This window comes from Misgurnus anguillicaudatus, chromosome 11 (genome assembly GCF_027580225.2).
Source record: "Misgurnus anguillicaudatus chromosome 11, ASM2758022v2, whole genome shotgun sequence".
Classification (NCBI taxonomy): domain Eukaryota; kingdom Metazoa; phylum Chordata; class Actinopteri; order Cypriniformes; family Cobitidae; genus Misgurnus; species Misgurnus anguillicaudatus.
Genome location: NC_073347.2, coordinates 20,612,288 through 20,633,194, shown reverse-complemented (window position 1 = coordinate 20,633,194; position 20,907 = coordinate 20,612,288). Strand labels below are relative to the sequence as shown.

Below are 20,907 nucleotides of genomic sequence, written 5' to 3'. Positions count from 1 at the left end.
TTAATCGTTGATCATCTAAAAGGCTGTACTATTTTTCTTTCTTCGTGCTACTGCAAGCATTTCTGATCTATAGAAAATACAATCTTGAAATGATTGAAATATACAATAAGGCGCCTTACCTTAATCCTTCACGAGACATTTATAGTAAAGCAACTCTAAAGATAAATTACAATAATACTTCATAACTAAACTCTGCAGCATACACATGAACAAAATGACCGATTTCGCGATACAGTTATGTAGAAACAGTCGATTACAGTTTCACCTTACCTTTATCATCATCATTTAAGGTAAAATCAGGCCTAAGCAAAAAAAAAGATTTATCCTTGTTTGGTTTGCACTCGAAATGTTAAATAACGCGGAATAAAACCTTGTCTTAATGCTTTTAATCGACAGCCCGTACGAGTAGATCAGAACCACGATTATCCTCAAATGTAAGAAAGGCTAAGGTTTAAAATGCACATATGTCAAATATATTTTATAATTGCATGCTTTTCTGTGCAGTGTTGGTCTCCGACAAGCGACTATCATTCTCTGTTTGCTGGCAGTGGGTAGTACGCGCACGCGGCGCTTGTAAACAGTCGGACACGAGATTTTTCCCAATCAAAATTCACTTCCACTCTTTGAAAATCTTCCAAAAATAGTGCGAGAGGGGGGAAATCCTGCCCAGAATCACAGACAGGTAGCGTTTCGGGACATTCCACGAGATTTGATTCTAAATAACCGAGGTGCAGCATGCATGCACATACCCACCACAGTCCGGTATATCTGAACGTTTGCTCTTAAGTGGTCAAAGCGACGAGGGCACGAGAGCCAAGACATATGCGCCTACAGACAGAGTCGGCATGAACTTCTCCAAATTGCATGGGAAGTATAGCAAACTTTTCTGGCATTTCAGCGGAGAAAGATGCGCGCAAAGGTATTTCATAGATGGGAAGACTCTCTTCGCTAAAGTCCACTTGACCACGATATCTGCGCTGTCCAGTGTCCAGTGTGTCTTCACGTACGCTCCTCTTCGCTGCCCTTTCCTCTTAACTCAATACTACAGAATGGACCCGAAAACAGGTAAATGGAACTGTAGAAAATATTTGTTTCTTTACTTACGCGAAAAATCCCGTTTGCTTAAGTGCTGGGGTTTGCCTTGCTTGCGGCGAGACATGGTGGTTGGTGGTGGCTTTCAGCTCGGTTCACATCGGGAGAGCCGGGTTAGAAGGGAGACTCCAGAGAAAATATCTTCATCAATGCCTTTGACATCCAAAATAAATTAGAAATAATACAAAGATGGCGCGGGGAAGATGGATTGTGGGATAGCCGTCATGGCTTTTTTGAAAAGAGAGAGAGAGAGATGAAAAAATGGCAAAAGCCCCCCTGAGCTGCAAGTTCAAGTGCGGACGTGACGTCCCTGCGAACTTGAACGTCAGGAGATGGATGGACACAGACATACAGAACATGGGCAGGGCAAAGCCGTGGAGTGGGAGGAGGGAGTGGAAATAACAAAACCAATGGACACTCATTAGGGGCTGGACATGAAAAATAGACCCGAAGAAGCCAATGGACAGAAAGATCAGGGGGCCGGACAAGAGGCGAGTGAGAGAGAGAAGGGGAGAGAGAGAGAGAGAGAGAGAGAGAGAGAGAGAGAGAGAGATGTTTAATGAAAGCAATGTGCGGTGCGGCGTGTGTGCTGGGGGTGGACGTAGCAAAACAGTCCACGAAAAGCCAATGGACAGGAGATTCAAGGGGGCTGGACATGCTATATATACAAAGGGAGGGGTAGACGAACCTCACATATAAGGTTTCGTAGTGGACATTGATCGGGACTTCTGGAGAAAGCATAGTGGTTGAAACACAGTCACTCAAGTCTTGGTCAAACAGTCAGATGTACTACAAGGACTGATAGGGTGAAGCTGCTCGTAAACGAGAGACTATCGGGTTGCATGAACAGGACAGACAGGTTCCGCGCAATAGGGCATGCGGGTTCAACCGCCTCGTGCGCTGATCAGAAGGGCGCGCGGTTGCATATACCTCCAGAAGCCCAAAGAAACAAACAAACAATGACTGAGGAACATCATATAAAATTGGATACTAACTCACACTCTTTACGAGTGATGTAGGTGGGACTTAAATACTATCAGAGTGTGCTTTTAAAAAATATAACAACACACTGACGAATAGATTGTGGGAGCAGCCCACTAGAAAGGGGACGGGGTAATAAGTTTCAGATGTGTTCAGATTATAGTGAATAGCTACTGGGGGAGGAGGGGTGTCGGTAAACCACTGCGTGGATTTAGAAATATAAAGATGCTCTAAACAGCACCGATGCATTCTAAATTATGACACGTAATAAAGAGACATCAAGCGTATAACAAAACCCGATGACAAGCGTACTTCCAGGCATGAGGTGGGAGGAAGAGAGAAACACCCCTGCAAACTAGCTGAAGTACGACTATACTAAAGCGACTGCTCCAGAGACTCGAAGCACAGCCTGCGCGAGCAAGTGACAGTCTGCAGGAAAAGGCGCAATTCAATAGGGAACCCTTAAGAAACAGATCGGAATTGAAGTCGAATGCTGGAGATAATACGTGACCCGTGAGTGAGTGAAAATGTTTTACAGGCTAAGCTGACGTCTTTATTTCTGGACCAGGACTGATCGATATGCTGCTCTGCGTTTTCCAGCGCGAGGTGTCAACTCTTATGCGAAAGTTAGAAGCGTGTGAGTCAGGTTTCACTGGACTAAAGGTCAGCTTTGCGTGATCGGGAAATGCCAGTGGAGTCGACTGTGTACAAAACGAAATGATTATGCTTATTCTCAGCAAGTGCATAAAATTAAAAGCATCGAATCGATCTGAAATATAACGATTCTGATTTAATTTTAATACATACATATAGATGTCGAACTGTACTTTAAAGGGTATGGCTATGAGCTGGTTACGTGTTATAGAGTGTGGCAATTGGAAAGTCATTCGGTTAGTATTTCTGTGATCTTCACAGAGTCTTGCAATGGATCTTGCACTATTTTACAGCTTAAAGACTGCAATTATTTGACATAGCTATGATTTTCAAAATACTTCCGTGTGCCATGTGTAACAATATCTCTGCAGAAATAAAGTTTCAGGTTTGCTCTAGTCTGAAAAATAAAAACTTTACTAACCAAGCCTGCATTGAATCTGTCATTGCAAAACAATACGGAATATTTTGCCACTCGTTAATAGCCAATATTGGTGATGTTATGACGAAATGTGAGGAAATAGCGTTTGCTCGGTTTTTGACTTAACGACTCATTAGCCTACAATAAAAGTGTAAACGCAAACACAATGATTATCGAGTACGCTTGTAAAGAATTAAATAGGTTTGTATTTAGTCATTGTGAATCGTACTTGGTTTCATGCACTGCAGGGGCTGGACACATTTGGGGAGGTTCAGGGCACTAACCATGGTCCCTCGGGCCACTGACTTGGACCGACTTTTTCCGTTTTTTATTTTGCCTTTCTTAAAAGTCTGTCCCTGCTGCTGAATGCAGGACAGAGCAAATCGAGCACTGCACTGTCGGAATGTACTGTAAGCTATAGCAGCAACAAACCCCCGCTTACAATCAGAATCTCAATATGTAAATGACAATGCGCCTGATCCCATCATAACTCAGCCAGACGTTAAATGTATTGCAGTATCCATATTTCTAATGCACGGTCATGCACGGTCTGTCGTACGAAAAAAAGTGCTTTTGTGTGCGAGAATGTGACAGATAGAGCATAAGATTGAAAATGCAAGTGAGAGACAGCGCGATGACAGTCTCATGCTTAAAATAACGTTTCGGCTCAATGCGCGAGGCCCTGTGGATGACACACAAACCTCGAAACACCTTATTATCAGATCCATGCAATGCTATTACTGTTTTCAGCTGTTTATTATAATATTACCACCATTTAAATTGTAAGTTTTTACTATTTAAGACAACCAGAAATGGTAAGAGAGTAATCTTATTTAATTGTTATTCAAAAAGGTGGACAGTTAAATTTGTTTTGGTCATGTGCATATGCCTTCCACGGGTAGTGGCTCAAGGAAATTGACTGACTGGCCCCTTGGGCGCATTTTAATATATGGAAATGTCCGAGGGCTTATGCGATAAATCAACGCCCAGCGTCCTGTTCATGCTTCACTCCTCTCATTTTCCCACTATAGCTCTAGCAATTCATCAGCAGATCTGCTTTTTGCAACTGTTGTCCAGAGAGGTGTTTTATTGGCATTTATGGTTTACCATCCGCAAGATTAGCACTGAGTTAAACAACTGTGAATGAAAGAGTGTTCATGTGATTTTATTTCTCGTTGCATTTCTGTAAAGAGATTTTTTAATTATTTATTCTAATAACGTGATAAATGCCGATTAGGGTACTTTTATTTTTTGAACCAATTTATGTCAACTTTGTTTATATACAAAAGATTTAGTGACTCAACTGCAGTAGTGAACTATTGCATGTAGGCTCGTTGGGATACCTGTTTAAACAATACATAGACATGTGTGTTAAACAAATCCAATATTTAAATAAAAAATAAAACTATTTGTACATTCATCTGGAATATCGTTTTTTTATAAATAAATACTCAACTTTTTTAATTCATTGTGAAACGTTAATGGCTTGGCAAAAAAAAAGAAAAAACAGGTCAGGCCACTGAGAACCGAGTAACACGTTGTATACATGATTTGAATGTAAATGTTTTGGCTTGTTATCTTTTAGGCCGTCCTGTTTGGAATTAAATCAGTGTTAATCAATTTCTAAATTAAATGCAATGAATTTCTGATATGTTGGTGTACATGATAGTATCCGCTTATGCGTTCCTCTGGGATACGGACCGTGAAACGCTTTTGAGTAATTGACCATGTAAAACGACGCTACAGAATGTCAGGATTTTTAAAGCAACAATTTTGTCTAATAGGTTATGGCCGTTTTGTTTGCGACCCACATGCAAGAAACACAGATCCGACATTGCTCCAAAAATCATTCACTTTGACCAATGTTACAAAAACAAATATTATAGCTTATAGCGTAATTTTCGCCACAAAAAAGATACTTAACACAGGCCTTGTCGATGTGATTATAGTTGATTTAAAGTCTTTTCCACCAAATATGAGTTTTACTTCAAAGAGCAGAGAAAGCCATAATGTAAAAGGTATTAAATTCACTGGTAAGTCAAGCCTTTCCTTTTTAAGGAATGTTAAGCTTCAGCAGTTCAGACACATTCGCAGACTGAAAATTAATATTAATGGTAGATTTCACAATGTGGCATTATCACACAGAGCGATGGGTGGGCATGCCATCTGGGTTTTGGCAGGTATTACATATAATCAAAGGGATTACATCCCTGGGCTAAATTATAAACGTGAGTACTGGATCTTCCTCAAAAAGCAACGATGTGTGAGTGTGTTAAACACAGGAAAAGAGAAAAAAGGGTAATGGATGAGAAAACCAGATAACCTGTGAGAGTTGGCTACATGTGGGAACATGTCATTATAGCCTATATTGAGACAATTATTGTTTAAAAAAGCATTGAGAGAACAAAGGGAAAACACAACCGAAAAATTACTGCGTTTGTTAGTTTCAAAAGCGATATGATAATGAAGAGGGACGCCCGTCGTTTATCTATTGAGCTAAAGTTTTAGTTTACTTTCAAGTTCATGGATGATAAAACACTATACAATGCATAACTGATAACTTCTAAAAAAAAAACTAAAAAAAAACGCATAAGGTGATAGAAAACGATAAGTGACCCATAATTCTCATTGCCAAATTGTATAAGTTACATAGTCAGAATATTGCCAGTTACACATGGATCATTTTATATGTATTTTTAAGATTTATTTATACAATTAATATTAGATCATAAATGGTGAAAGCGAGACAAACATTTCAGTCTTTTATCTGATGGGCACGCAGTCGTTGACTTTTGGTATAGGCAGATACAGAAATAACAATTTATTGTGCTCCAAGCTCCCTCTAGTGCTCGAAATGAGGGAAACGAGTGGTGTTTCTATTGCAGAAAACAATAACCCGACACATGTAAAGACCTAACAGCTTAGTTTAAGGCCAATACAGGCCTATTATGAAATTAAACACAACGTTAGACAATAAAATATTCATAAAGTCTATAAATATACATTTTAGAGCGCTAAACGTTTGGAATTCAAAAACGGTTGTGAAGATTTCTTTATGTGGTATGTTTAATATGTTTATGTTGAATAGTTTTGCTTTTAGCTTAATTCTATTTATTTATTTAATTATTCACGGTGCCGTTAGTTTGTAACAAGTGATTAAACGCACTGCAGTGTGACAATGGGATGGAATAGATAAAGTGAATGTCTATTTGAATACAATTACTATTATTTTGAGGTGTTTGATAAAGATGTAGATAATGATAGTCATAAGCAAATATATTATACAAATGTATAAAACCTAAATGTTCCTGATTCATTTTTGTATGACAACTTTGTATAAAGCTGTATTCTTCCTCAAAGTTTTATAAATTTGATGAATTAGCTCAATTGTGCAAAAGAAGAAACAAAAAAATTGTAAATGATTTTAATAAAAATGTTTTTTTGTGTTGTTGAAAGATTTTTTTTATTTCATGCCTTAAATGGCAGTTATTCAATTTGTCTGAACAATTTCTTAATCAGTTTACCTAAACACACTCTTTAAAATCACTTAGATTTTATCAGTTACAAGTGTTTTGACATTTACCAACATTTTAAATATAATACAGAAAAACTGTAATGCAACAGAACTTGGTTTGAGTGTATTATTATGCACCAATAATCTGTCAGATTGAGAATATTGTTTCAGAATTCATCAGACTAAAGAATTCTGGCCATCATTGCTTCAGAACCATGGACAGCGACAACGCAAAATGAACTCCAGTACACTCCCACAGCAATATACTAAGTTTGGATACATTCACGTTTTTACAATTTATGCATTCGTATGTATACACGGGAAAATGCACAAACATGCATTTTAAACACCCAAGGCTAAACAACGGTGCTGCAAGGGTAATTTTTTAGTAAGTACACGTCCTCATTATAGGCTATACTCCACTAATGACCCGTACACACCGAATGACCAACATAGGACTTTAGTTTTCATGATGTAGGTGAATACTGAACAACTACAATATTTTGAAAACTAACTTTTTTAGCATGAAACAACGGATTACACACTGAGCCTACTTATTTGCGTATTTCCTGACTATCAACCACCGTTATAAAATAACCATGGTTTTGCTAATAAAAAAAGAAAACCGGTTACCACAAATTAACCCTGTAAAAAAATACGCAGCAAATCAACGTATATTTTCATATAGGTAAACAACATATAGTTAAACAATTTTAACTTGATTTTATAAGTTATGTTAACCTTTCACAAGCCAAAACTTAAAATAGTAGTTTGAATTGGCAAAAACCAAGTTGTATAAACTTCATGCTGCATTTTTTTCCAATGCATGATTTTGTTACAGAAACTATATTAAGATTTTGTAAAAACGATTTTGGACGATTTTACAAATGCTATTACACCAAAAATACATGGTCACTATACTTTTATTATGATAAAACCATGGTTAATTTTCGTAAGGGCATTTATCTGTTGCAAACAATCGAAATATTCAAGAAAATAAAATAATAAACTTATCGAATCACAACATGTGATGTTAATGGTAACACGACGACGTTGGAGATTGTTGTGGCATGTTTTAAAACACAAGCATTTCTGCACAAACTATCTCTCTCATTTTTTAAACACAAAAGGCAAAGTTGGTTCCATTGTTCATACAGATCACGGATGATCTAAAAGCACATGAATCATTAAGCGATTTCCGATCCACTTTTCTGTTTAGGCTATATAAAGTAGCCTATGTTTGTGCCATCTTCCCGGCTACCGCGAATTAAATTTTCTAATGCATTTTTCTTACGTTAATTAAGCATGGGTAAAGTAAAGTGTATAACCATTGTATTTTGGCGTATGCCTATTGATACTGTGCCAAAATCATGGTTAATTTGTGATGATAACCATGGTTTAACTTCAGTAGCTATGGTGTTTGCTTTTGTTTAAGTAAAACAGGTAAATTTTTGTCAGCGTAATAAAAGAGCTACAGCCTACATTGTGTTCTTTTCATACTATGTTTTAATATGTAATACTTTACCCAAATTATGATGTTTGTAAATCCGGTTTCGCCAACATAAAAGCAAAATAAAATTGGTATTATTAAAATGATGTAAAAATTAACGAAAAATTTGAAATTTAGAAATAATGATAAAATTGTCTTAAAAACATAACCTCAGAAAATGTTGTGATAAAACGATCATTAATTTGTAGTATTAAAAGTATAACAAGATAAGTTAATTTCCACATTGTCTGACGTCATCAGCGACTGACAACACAACACATGGGAATTATTGGATAGGCTACTCGGTTTTTATAATATCAAACGTGATACACAAGTTCCAGTATGAAATATATATTTTTAATTCACATTATGATACACCGTAAAACTGCTTAAAACTAATGCAGTTCACAGCATTATTGCAGTACAACAATTCGTATAGGCTATATTTTTTCTTGGAAATGCCTATCCATAAACGCTACATACTGGTGCACATGAGGGAAAAAATGAGTTATGCAGTGACATGGACAAGGGTACCAAGTCGGTATGGTACCAAACATGTGGATTATCCACAGTGAATACATCATTAAATAGTGAAATAGTGTGTCTCAGGTAACCATTATGAACATATGAGTGAATCATTATGCTAACCTCTAGAAATGAAACACTAGATGGTGCTGTGGACAAATCTTTATGCATAGCAGACAAATATTTGGAACAGTTTTGCCATATGTCAGATTGATCAACAATCAAAAGGTAAAAAAATATGAGTTTATATCTAACAAGATTATTAAGGTTTAACAAAGGTGATACATATACACTGTCTGTAGTGGTGTGTTTTTTTCAACAAACATATTGTAATAGGCTACCGCTAATTATATTGCTCGCTTTCTTTACCAGGCATTGCAGATTATGCAAAAAGTAAATGCTTTCTGCTCCAGAGTAATTTTAAAAGTACATACCGGTAAATTGTCGACTCTAAAAAAGTAGAGGTAACTGCAGGCTGGAGCAATGGGCACTTCTAAATCTATAGCAAAGAGCCACTAGATGGTGCTGTGGACCAGTGGAAGATATTAGTCAGTACATGTTAGCTTATGTTTATGGATACATTTGAATTTCAATGTCATCATTAAATCGCTCATCTAGGAGAGACTTCAGCTTTATGAATAATAATAAGTATATGTTAACCAAAAGTTAACCGTGTTGGATTTTCTGTTGTTAAATCAAAATGTTGCCAGTTAAAAACATTTAGATCATTTTAGTTTTCTTAATAAAAAAGAAATTAAACTATGGCTCAGAAAAATAGACTAGAAAGTCACAATCCATGTTATCACGTAAGATCCACTGTAACAACAACTTACCACATAAAGTGCGCCACATGGTCGCCACAGGGCAAGTTGTCGCAAAAGGTCAAATACATATTTGTCACAACAATAAATAATGTTTACAAGGCGTGTCTGTAGCCAAGCCTTTATACAGATGTCACCTTTACAGATATATTATGTAGAAATATACTGACTGGATTTAAATGTGTGACACACTGACCTTCATAGGCTATACTATATGCCACTATTTCCTCATTTTCTTGAAGGACGCAAAATTGCTAAATGTTATTTTCCACGAGCCGTTTTGAATTCAGTAACGTAATAATTAATGACTGAAATCTTTGAAAAATGTTATTTTCTGGCGTCAAGGCGCTAAGCATGTCGGGAAATGTTTGTCCGATGGGCGCCATATTGGAGCAACAACTAAGTTATTGTTATAAATTCAGTCGGGGCTGCTGCTGGCTGAGTTTACATGTTTTTTGCGCTTTGTGTCTGAAAGTTTTGGGGAATTACTGCCCAAGGTCATGAAAGAGATGTCAACGTAAGTGTTCCTTGTGCTTATATTGACATTAGCAGGGTAAGCTGAGTACTTATAAAGAAAAATGCGATGCTATGCTAGTTTAGCTAGCTAGTTTGATGAGCTAACGGTTGGAGAATGAAAACTGTAGCAGAAAAGATGCCGACATGTATATTTTTAATACTTACACACATCCAATATGGTTAAATCCGTGTGCACTTAGTGTGATATATTTAAGCAAAGTGCTGTGTTTTGGCGGTATTATGCAAACAATCGTGGTCTGCTGGCAACCAGCGTGTTTCAGTGATTGTTTACGTTTTAAAAATGCACCGCCTTTCAACTTAGCATAAAAGAGTAAGCATTTTTCTACACATTTTTTGGCAAAATATCACATGAAAATGCCTTTTACACACTACCATAAGCGTTTAGGTGTTTATTAAAAAAATAAACACCTAAAACACCTAGGCGTTTATTTAAAAAAATGTTTAAAATATTGCACTTCTTTGCCAAAGAGCAGTTTCTTTAATATTTATTGGTTGTTATTATTATGTGAAGTGTGTTTACAGTCTTGAGCGAGCTATTAGTAAAATGTATCTGTTGTGTGTTGCTCTTTATTTGCAGGACTGGTAATAGTACGCTTGGCGGGCAGCAGCCTCGGAAACATTATGGCATCACGTCTTCAATCAGTCTAGCCTTTCCCAGAGATATAGACCACATCTATACCCAGAAGCTCACCGAGGCTCTGAAACCATTTGGCGTGTTTGAGGGTGAAAATGAACTCAATCATAGGTGGGCAGAGGGCTTTGTTTTACGTATTTACGCTCTATTACTCACTAGTTTTTATCTTGACAGTTTTTTTGTGTGGTTTATGCACTGCCACAATCGCCATTGTTGATACTTTCTGTTTTTAAATGTAAAGAGTCCACCAGCATAACTGGAGTGCACTTTGTATGCACTAGGTTCCTTAACAGTGGTCAACTTGGTTATACTTTTGCCACTGTGTTACATTAGGTTGTAGCCACAAAATCTAGTCTCCCATAATACAACTGTGTTACTGTGATTTAGCAGTAACCACTCTGTAATCTTGGACTAAACACTGACCTTGAAAGTCTTAGACAAAATGAATGTCAACTCCCATCACTAATGTGGTAATATCTTTCTGAATTTTCCTTATAAGGTAAGCTTCCCGTATCTTACAGACTGGTCAGAATCAAGGTCTAGTTGATATATGTAAAGAATGTCTCCTAAAAATTGCATGTGCTCGCTGCTTTCTTATGTTTGCATAACATTAATAGTTGTTTGCATTTAAATCTATTTTTTTTAATAGTATAGATTTATTCTACTATACTAAAATAAAAAATGTAAGTGTAGTGTAATTGTGTTAAATGTGGATTTGTTTTGTTACAGTAAACTTTTTACCTTATCCTTATATGGCACGGCTTTTATTTAAATGTCTTATACTAAGTTCATCACAGTTTTATTTATTATGCTAAAGATTACAAATGGTATACCTAGATCAAGCTTGTTCAAGTTGTATTGTAATGTTTAAAAAAAACCGTTAAGTACTGATTTCTACAAAAGCTAATGCTTAATGTTTGCATTTAAATCAACATGTTATGGTCACATTTTATAGATGCATTGTAAAATATACTTTTTAAAGAATTTGGGGTTGTAGGGTTTTTTTTGGAAGATGAGCATGAGTAAATTAAATAGCTGTAGAAGTTAGACAAGCATTTCTCTATTTTGAAAACAGTTGTAGTTAAAATAGTTGTGGCATTTATGTTGCATTTTAAATTGTTAGTAGACTAATGTTTTTTTAAAAGCTCAAATGTTTCTAAATATTTTTGTGAATATTTTCAAGAGATCTTTTATTTGTGTTCTTTGTAGGCTTGCAGTTCTTGGGAAGCTGAATTCATTTGTGAAGGAGTGGATTGCAGAGATCAGTGAATCTAAGGTAAGAGAGTTCTCACCAATATAATCTCTGTGTTACACAATGAAATGCTTTTCTAAATCAGTACCTCTTTTCTCACAGAATATTCCACCATCAGCAGTGGTGAATGTTGGTGGCAAAATCTTTACTTTTGGTTCATATAGGTTGGGAGTGCACACAAAAGGTAAATCTACTGCTAGGTCTGATAAAAAAATCTTTTAAAGGTCATGCACTCTCTGTTTATCTGCTATCTGTTTTTAACCACAGAGCCAAATGTACTTTTTACATATCAACATCTGTCTTTTCTTTAGGTGCTGATATAGATGCTTTGTGTGTTGCCCCACGACATGTTGAACGAACTGACTTTTTTACATCCTTCTTTGACAAGCTTAAACGGCATGAAGAGATTAAGGATCTGCGGGTAAATACCTTTTTATAATTTATTTCTCCAGCGCCTTGTTTTGAGACAACTCTGAATCATGTGTATAATTTCATTTCAGGCAGTGGAAGATGCATTTGTGCCAGTGATCAAATTCAAGTTTGATGGCATCGAGGTAAAGCAGCTCATCCAAACTTGTTTATAACATGCAACCCTTTTGATATTCTTACTTTATGCTCAAGTCTTATGTTGCTGTTCCTAGATTGATCTGCTGTTTGCAAGGCTTGCTTTGCAGTCCATTCCCGATAACTTGGACCTGAGAGGAGATTCTCTCCTCAGAAACCTCGACATCAGATGCATTCGCAGTCTAAACGGTAACACCCTTAAATTTTTACAGAAATTATTCACAGATTTGCTTATCCATGCAAAACTTGTGTTGTTGCTTTATAGATTTATATAGTTTCATACTTGCTTTTTGTTTATTTCCCCACAGGTTGTCGTGTTACTGATGAGATTCTGTATTTGGTGCCCAATAAAGAGAATTTCAGATTAACACTGAGAGCAATTAAACTGTGGGCCAAACGTAAGTATGAGTTGATGCTTGCTTATAGGTTAGGAAATGACAAAATATGATCTCATGTGACTTGCATCAGCTAGCTAACAGACAGTTAGGCTCAGATTTGAAGTATACTGGTTTCGAAATTACGTTCCACATCTTAGTTTGTTCAGCAGATTCAGGCAAGTGAAGCAACCTTATCACAAAAAGTAGTTTTTAAACACATCTCAAATGTCAATATTTGGTTGTTTAAATACCAATGCAAGGTCTCTTTTAAAGTTTTTAAAGCATTTTATTATTTTTAATAGTTAAGTGACAATTTTAGAAGTGTCATGTCCCTAACAAAGAAATATCCAAAACTTTGTTTCTTCCTCATAAATGCTAATACAGAAATTTAAGCCGATACTAAATCTTATTTAAAGAGCCATCCCTTCTTCATTTGTAACTCACAAATCTTAAAGCTTGTCCTGTTTTCACATCCATAACAAATCCATGTTTTCCTCAATTAAAACAGAAAGCATAAGTATAGATTGATATTTTTCTTATGTCTGGAGGGGTTTAGGAAAATATAAACGGATAGTTCAATATATTTGTAATAAATGCTTTCTCTCAGAATTTATATTTTAAGTTTTGCAAATGTCACATTCATAACGCTGGAATTGCTCCTCTATAAATGTTGAACATATAAGAAAGGTTGCATATTTTCCACTTTCACTAATGTAGTTCAAAAAATATTTGTATGCTTTTTAGGTCGTGGAATCTATTCTAACATGCTGGGCTTTCTGGGTGGAGTTTCCTGGGCTATGCTGGTTGCAAGGACATGTCAGCTGTACCCAAATGCTGTTGCTGCAACGCTAGTGCACAAGTTCTTTCTGGTCTTCTCTAAATGGTGAGGTCACAGCAAGTCAGGTCCATATAGTGGAACTGAAACTTTATGAAATCTTGTCCCTGTCCATTACTATATTGTCGTTTTGGTTTTTATTGGATATGTTGACTTTTCATCAGGGAATGGCCAAAGCCTGTACTTTTAAAACAACCTGAGGACAGTAATTTGAATCTACCAGTCTGGGACCCACGGGTTAGTGTTCCTATCCGTAGTTCAAACTGATAAAGCATTGTGTGTTGTTATAATATGTTTGTAAATGCTTCTTTTCCATGTTTTATATGTCAGTGTGTTATTATCAAGTAAATACCACACCACAAGCACTATGGCAATGAAATATTATTAATAACATGTTTGTTTCACAAATTTTTTTATTAGATACAAATATGATATTTAGTCGAGATATAATGGTGAATGTTCTTGAAGGGAGGGCATGCACAACACTAAACCCTCTGTTTTTGTGCACTCAGGTGAATCCTTTAGACAGGTACCATCTGATGCCAATCATCACTCCAGCATATCCACAGCAGAACTCTACATACAACGTATCCACTTCCACACGTACTATCATGAGTGAAGAGTTCAAATATGGTGTGTATTTTTAAAGCTTGAAGCTTGGCTGCTTTAAAAAGAAATTTATTAAGTTTCTGTAGCTTAAAGGGACACCATGAAACTTTTTGGCCACTAGGGGGTGCTAGACGTGTATTTTTCACGCCTAGCGCCCCTAGAGGCCACAAGCGCCGCAGCACTGTCGCAAAGGAAATTAACTGGCCAACCTTAAAACTAAACTAAAAACTTAACATTTAAAACGCTAAACGATCAACATTTTGAGACAACAGGGAGAAACGCAGTCATGTTACAACTTTCTGATGAGGAACTCGTCGTGGCAGAAGCCATTTCTCAATCTGAAGGTTGCAGCCTCCGAATGTCGTATTTCTAAGCTGTATACGTCATCAAGACGTCTTATTTCACAATATTAACAATTATAAAGTTGACTATTGTACTTAGTTAATCGTAAATTGTTGCAGTATGCTTATGACTTGCGAATGTAATGCTCAGTTTACCTTAATAAACGAGGCTTGATGACGTATGCAGCCTGCATATTTGACCTCCGGAGGCTGCAGCCTTCCAATTGACAAACGACCTTGCCTTTTTCCAAACAAATATTGTTGCATCGTCTCTCTCTCCCTCGCCACCAGGATTTTCCGCAATGGCGCTCGTTTTTTCTCTCTTTTGTGTGAAAATTGTCACTCCAAATCCAAGTAAACCGATGTGATCCAAGCAGACCTAAAGTCTGCCGCTTTGTAATACGTCACGCGAGTGACAGCGGAACGCAGCAAATGAGGAAGAGAGAAGAGAGAAACGCTCGGATCTGATTGGTGAATGAGTAGGGTTTGGTTTTACACTGTGAGCAAGTTTGACTGCTGTAGCATCCTGGATTGTAATGTAAATAAATACCATAGACACAGTAAAAGAAAGGTAAATACGTGAACACAGCATCTGAATACAGCGAACGATAAGCAAGATAATCGCCGTCATTTATAAAGATCGCATTTATGTATGAATCAAGATCGTGAGTTTTTATAAAAAATTGCCTTAAAGGGGAATCGAACCCGGGTCGCCCGTGTTATAGGTCCGTGACACTAAAACTGTGCCACGGAGTCACATGCTGAAAGCTGCTCTCTACACTCGTTAAGTAGCCTCCATCAGAATTCACGTTAAAAACAAATTGTGTGGAGGAAGTGACGTATGCCGTAAAGCAGTCGAATTTTGTAGTTTCTTTTGGTGCTCTGGTTACTACCAGAAACCCTAAGTTTTAAAATACGAGTAAAAGTGATACAGACCCCGTCAGGCTATGGTAGACATGTCATTCAACCTATTTAAAGTCGATGTACTACCACAAGGGTCTTGAAAATTTATTATGAAGGTTGAAAAATTACATGGTGTCACTTTAATTGGTAAAGCATTGCATTAGCAACACAATCATCATGGGCTTGATCCCATACAAAATGTATAGATTACACTGTAAGTTACTTTGGATAAAATGTGTAAATGTAAATTTTTGGGTGCATCACCATTGATTCTGTTTTCCTATTTGTCATGTTAAGGTCTCACAGTTACAGATGAAATTCTTCTGGGTAAAGCTGACTGGTCCAAGTTGTTTGAACCTCCCAACTTTTTCCAGAAGTACAAGTAAGTGTATTTTTACAATATCACAATGAAGATCCATTTAAGTGAATATTGAACTTCAATGTTGGCTTGTTTTTTGCAGGCATTACATCGTCCTCACTGCTAGTGCATCCACTGAGGAAAACCACCTAGAATGGTAAGAACATGGCAACAAACCCACGTTGATGTAACTTTATTGAATGGTTTGTTGCTGCTGAATTTTCACAAAATCATATAGATTTATTGATGATGTTCTCGGCAGGGTTGGACTGGTGGAATCAAAGATAAGAGTGTTAGTTGGTAATTTGGAGCGCAATGAGTACATCACTCTTGCCCATGTGAACCCACAGTCTTTTCCAGGTTCAAAAGAGAACTGCAACGAGTAAGCAACACTTACATTACACTTAATTATTGTCTCGAGTAATTTTGATACAGTACTGATGTATATTTGTATTTACATTATTTGAAAAACCTCTTGTTAAAAGGAAAATTTTTGTTGTGATGTCTTTTCTCTTTAAAGGTTAGCTGGCTATTGGTTTATAGGGCTGATGAAACTTTGCTAAAGTCTAAACTATAAGTCTAAAAACTATACTGTGTTATTGGCCTCATCTATTGGCCTCAAACCATTCTCTTTCGCCATTACCTCACTTCCTAATATAGGACTTACTATCTTTCTCTATTTTTCCTTTCTCTTTATCTGTACATTCTTAAAAAAAATACTAACCAACCCATGGCTATGTATACTATGTTGGACTTAATGAGACTATTTCCAGTGCACTTATGTATTCCTGTTCTTGTGTTGCTATAATTGCTTCTATTGTTTACCTCATTTGTAAGTCGCTTTGGACAAAAGCGTCTGCTAAATGTAAATTTAAATTGCTATGCTGTTTTTACAGGAATGAATTTGTGTCCATGTGGTTTATTGGAATCATCTTCAAAAAACTGGATAATTCAGACTGTGTGAATATTGACTTGACCTATGACATACAGTCCTTCACAGATACTGGTAAGTTTCTTGGTGCCTCTGTGTTTCTTTCATGATAGGGGTGTAACGATTAACCGTGCAAATGCGCGTTTTCTCAATGAATGAATTTGAATGAATTACATTTAATGTGAATAAAATTCAGGCACATCCGAACACCAGGGGGCGCTCCCGTGCAGAAACTCCCTTTGTTCCACAGAAGAAGTAGCACTACGAATGCTATTACAGGAATATTTATATCACGGTTCTTCAAATTGTTTCAGGTATTTTCATGATAATAAAGAATATTTTAAATGATTTTCTTTAACGAGAGTTGCTTTTTTAAATGCACGTTATTAACGACTCCGACTTGTTATGATTTTAAATTGATAAGGACTTCCTACTGACCAAATGCTGTAGTACACGCACAAGCTGTGCATGAAACAAAGAATCGCAGCCTTGCGATTCAGAATCGATTTCAAACAGGCATTTTTAATGGGACACACGGTTGAATCGTTACATCCCTATTTCATGAATAGTTTGGGTTTAGGAGGAATTTTTGTCATATCTTAAATTATCTGTGTTTCATTGTAGTTTATAGACAGGCTAGCAACATCAACATGCTGAAGGATGGCATGACCATTGAGGCCACACATGTGAAAAAGAAACAACTGCACCAATATCTGCCTGCTGAACTCGTGCAGAGAAAGAAAAAGGTACTTTAATACCATACACAGTAGTGTTTGTCAGTACTAGTCATTGCTTTTATTTTTTTAAGCAGTTACAACTGTGCCCTCTCCTCATTTGAACAGAGTTTGGGAGACATAAGCCGGAGTTCAAACGGTGGTGGGTCGAAGCGCTGCTCTTTGGATGGCAGTCAACTGGACAGCTCCACAGACACAGTCACTCCGTTCAGCTCACCAACACCAGTCAGCAAACCATGCCAGCCAACATCTACACCCGAAGACAGGTAATGTTGCCAAGAAGATTTGTGATGTACATTATTTGAACTGATTCAGTGAATTGTAAAAGGAGACAATCTCTAAAAGGTTAGAGTTGTCGTGATATATTTAAAATTCACTTTAAAATGTCGTAAGTTGGAACAAAAAGTGGATTTTCTTCAAGCACAATTTAAGCCTCTGTCTTTATTAAGTATATTAATTAATTGAATTTTTTTAACTTCCAGCTAGATTTTAATTTCTTCCAACCCCATTTATTTTTATTTTTTCCCAGTAGTTCCAGTCCGACCCAGAATCCAGTCCTTGTATTTATGGATGGCTCCCCACCATCAGAATCGTCTCCAAAACCAGAAATGGGAATGTCCATTCCGGTCATTGGCTCTAGTAAGTGCCATATCGCTATGAATTTAATGTATTCATTTTCATATTTATTTAAAATTAAATATTTGTCAGTAGATTTGTACATTGCATTTTTCTAAACCAGAATACTTTCTACTCAACAAATACTTTCAATTCAGAGCCTATTGCCACTTCAGTCTCCAAGCCTGCAGAACCTCCCGCTGGCAACACCATCCCCACAGTGGTGGGCCGCAGTGTCATACCACGCATGACCTCCCCCACCCCTACTGAAATGCCAAACAGCCTCAATGGAGCTGCACCAAAGAGACCTCACTCTCCATCTTTAGAGGAGCCACCGAAGAGACACAAAGATACAGAGATGGTGAGGTCTTCAGTGACTTTTTATTTTTATTCACCTGCTTGACGTTAAAGACTGGCAGCCTCAAACATCTTTCCTATCACCTTTTTTGCACCATGGAAAAAATCATAAGGGTGAGTAAATTGGATTGGTATTGAACTCTTTTTAATGTGTCGTTTTCATAATTTAATTTCAGGAGTGTTCCGACGACTCTGCGTTTAAAGAGCCATACCCTGTGACTAGCAATGGCCTGGATAGAGATGGGTCAACAGTGGTGAGGGATATTTTTGCCTCACTTTTGTTTTTTTGCATCAGCAGACCACATTTAAACTTTCATTTTAAATGAAACCGTTTTGTTGCAACATAAACAGTAGAAATGTACGCACTTATATTTATGCAAACGGAATTGCTGAAAAATATCTGTTTGCTACAGGAGGATCATGCGGCAACAAAGCCTATGCCAATACCAACAATTGATACATCAAGAACACAGGTAACTGGCATGCGGTATCATAATGTTTTACCTGGATTGACATATATTGCAAAACTGTATCTCAGCCTATCATTTCTTTTCTTAGAGACTACCCAGTAAAGAGCTTCCAGATGCATCTTCCCCTATCCCCACAAGCAACCTCCGTGTGATTAAAAACTCTATCAGACTCACACTAAACCGATAACAGTGAGCTCTCTTCAGGTAACATTGATTGTTGCTTTTGCTGCCACTCACGGTTTCCCTTTAAATGCCCCCCCCCCCCCCTCTCTTTTTGTACATCTGTACAGGTTGTCGCTTAAAGAGTGGAACCACCATTGTAACAGCAGTGCTGCTTTTAAACTCTGCTACTGATATTTGGCCGGTCTTCCTGTTTGTTACAAAAGTATCAGTGTAAAGTGTTGGAGTATTGATGGTTTCAAAAAGTTTTTTAATGCCTTACTGTATCAAAATGCTTGCTTGGTAAACTTCTATTTGAGCTTTTGGAACCGATTGTACAGCAGATGTGGTTTGTATATAACTTTAAAACCATTGTTAGTCTTTCTATCTCACCTTAATGTAGTTTTTAATAACAAAAAATGTAAAAAAAAAAAATTAGTCCTGTTTGTCACTGTAAATGACATGTTTATTGTTTGTAGGTGTTCCCTGCAATCTTTTGTAATGACTGTATTGGTTCTGGTACAGTTTCTGGGAGGACCTTTTTGTTTGGGGTGCGTGCGTGTGTGTGCGAGAGAATGACCAGCATTATTAATCTATAACCATGACCCAGTTACCTGTCAACTCCGCTACCACTCCGTAGTTCTGTTATCAGTTCAAAACAAAAGAACAGTGTTAGATCTGGGGTTGGGGATAGTTTATTTGGCCTCTATTTCAAGGCAGGTTTGATTTTTCTACGACTTCAATATTTGCTAAATAATTCCTGAGTGAGTGTTGGGTGTTTTGTGTGCATGTGCATGATTGTAATTCCCTGCATCTAGGGCATCACCCCTGCACCTCCCATGGAGGTCTGAATGGCAGTCTCTCCTGAACTTCAAGAACAGAGACCAAATGAGATTGCTGCCCTTTTTCCATGTGTTCCTCTTTACATTTTCTTTATTGTCCACAAGCCACTTTCCCACCCTTTTGCGGGTGTACATAAGTATGTGGATTTAACAAAAAGTGAACGAAAATCATTGGCTTACTATTCATTTGGGGTTTCTTAACATTTTATTTATTTGTACCATTGTAATTTTTATATTACTGGCTTTGCAGCTGGATTTTTTTCAAGACATTAATTACATTGGTCAGAGTTTGATTGTTGTTGTTATCTTTAGGACAACTTAACAGAAAATCTACTTGTCATTCTCTTTTTTTTTCTTTTTTTGTAGGGCAAAAGTTGTATTTGAAAGGATATTTTTGTATGTAATGTAAACTGCCTTTCATTTAAGAACATAAAATTCACAAAACCCCAAAGTGTTCTCTTGTCATTTTTATCCAGTGCACTTTTCTTGTAAGGTAAGACAATAAGTCTGAAGAAGCAAGACAACGCTGAAAATAGGGAAGTTTGTACGCTATTCTCTGCATGCAGTCAAAGATTAAAGATTGTGTATTAGATAACATATACAATAATAGTGTAACCTTTTAAAGCAGTCTGACTACGTGACATGACTTCACCACGTACGGTCCATCCCTATGACGTATCATGAGCTTGTAAACACTACTGACGTGCTGGCCATTATTCACATCCTGCACACTAGTTAAAAGCATCTCACTAATTCGTAGCTTAGTTAATGTTAAAAATGTAAATGTATTGGTTTAACAAGTTAAAGCATACTATCTTTTGTACAAGTTTATTTATTTGTTGTTATCAATAAACTTCCTTGTTTGTGGGAGATTCCCACTGTGTGAAGGGGGATT

At 36.9% G+C, this 20,907-nt stretch overlaps 2 protein-coding genes across 12 annotated transcripts in view; one reads left to right on the top strand and one right to left on the bottom strand.

Annotated features, from left to right (window-relative positions):
- bcl11aa (BCL11 transcription factor A a) overlaps positions 1 to 10,304 on the bottom strand; it is a 63,646-nt gene extending 53,342 nt beyond the window's left edge. Inside the window, exons 1-2 of one of the 6 annotated variants that reach the window (XM_055169288.2) lie at positions 10,176 to 10,304; positions 9,108 to 9,198 (exon numbers count right to left, since the gene is read on the bottom strand). Coding sequence is in view for 1 of the 6 variants with exons in the window: in XM_055169284.2 (XP_055025259.1) it covers positions 1,105 to 1,159 (55 nt within the window). In the remaining 5 variants the exon portion in view is untranslated. Of the gene's footprint in view, positions 1 to 270; positions 674 to 753; positions 849 to 1,104; positions 1,766 to 8,184; positions 8,204 to 9,107; positions 9,199 to 9,506; positions 9,763 to 10,175 lie in introns of those variants that run through there. The other 5 variants (XM_055169289.2, XM_073873276.1, XM_055169284.2 and 2 more) reach the window with 5 other exon arrangements.
- Positions 9,848 to 20,463, top strand: papolg (poly(A) polymerase gamma). Of its 6 annotated transcripts, none has more exons than XM_055169293.2 (23): positions 9,848 to 10,011; positions 10,609 to 10,776; positions 11,875 to 11,941; positions 12,020 to 12,101; positions 12,229 to 12,338; positions 12,418 to 12,471; positions 12,559 to 12,670; positions 12,790 to 12,879; positions 13,603 to 13,741; positions 13,858 to 13,930; positions 14,206 to 14,326; positions 15,844 to 15,928; positions 16,008 to 16,061; positions 16,167 to 16,286; positions 16,801 to 16,910; positions 17,460 to 17,581; positions 17,678 to 17,835; positions 18,099 to 18,208; positions 18,343 to 18,545; positions 18,718 to 18,795; positions 18,955 to 19,014; positions 19,100 to 19,200; positions 19,302 to 20,463. In XM_055169293.2, exons 1-22 carry the CDS (start codon positions 9,995 to 9,997, stop codon positions 19,196 to 19,198), a joined length of 2,232 nt encoding a protein of 743 aa, XP_055025268.2. In that variant the 5' UTR covers positions 9,848 to 9,994; the 3' UTR covers positions 19,199 to 19,200; positions 19,302 to 20,463. The 6 variants fall into 6 exon arrangements, with proteins under 6 accessions (XP_055025268.2, XP_073729378.1, XP_055025267.2 ...); XM_073873277.1 differs by having other exon boundaries at positions 19,100 to 19,215; positions 20,379 to 20,463; XM_055169292.2 differs by having other exon boundaries at positions 19,100 to 19,215.
- Positions 20,464 to 20,907: the final 444 nt, after the last annotated feature.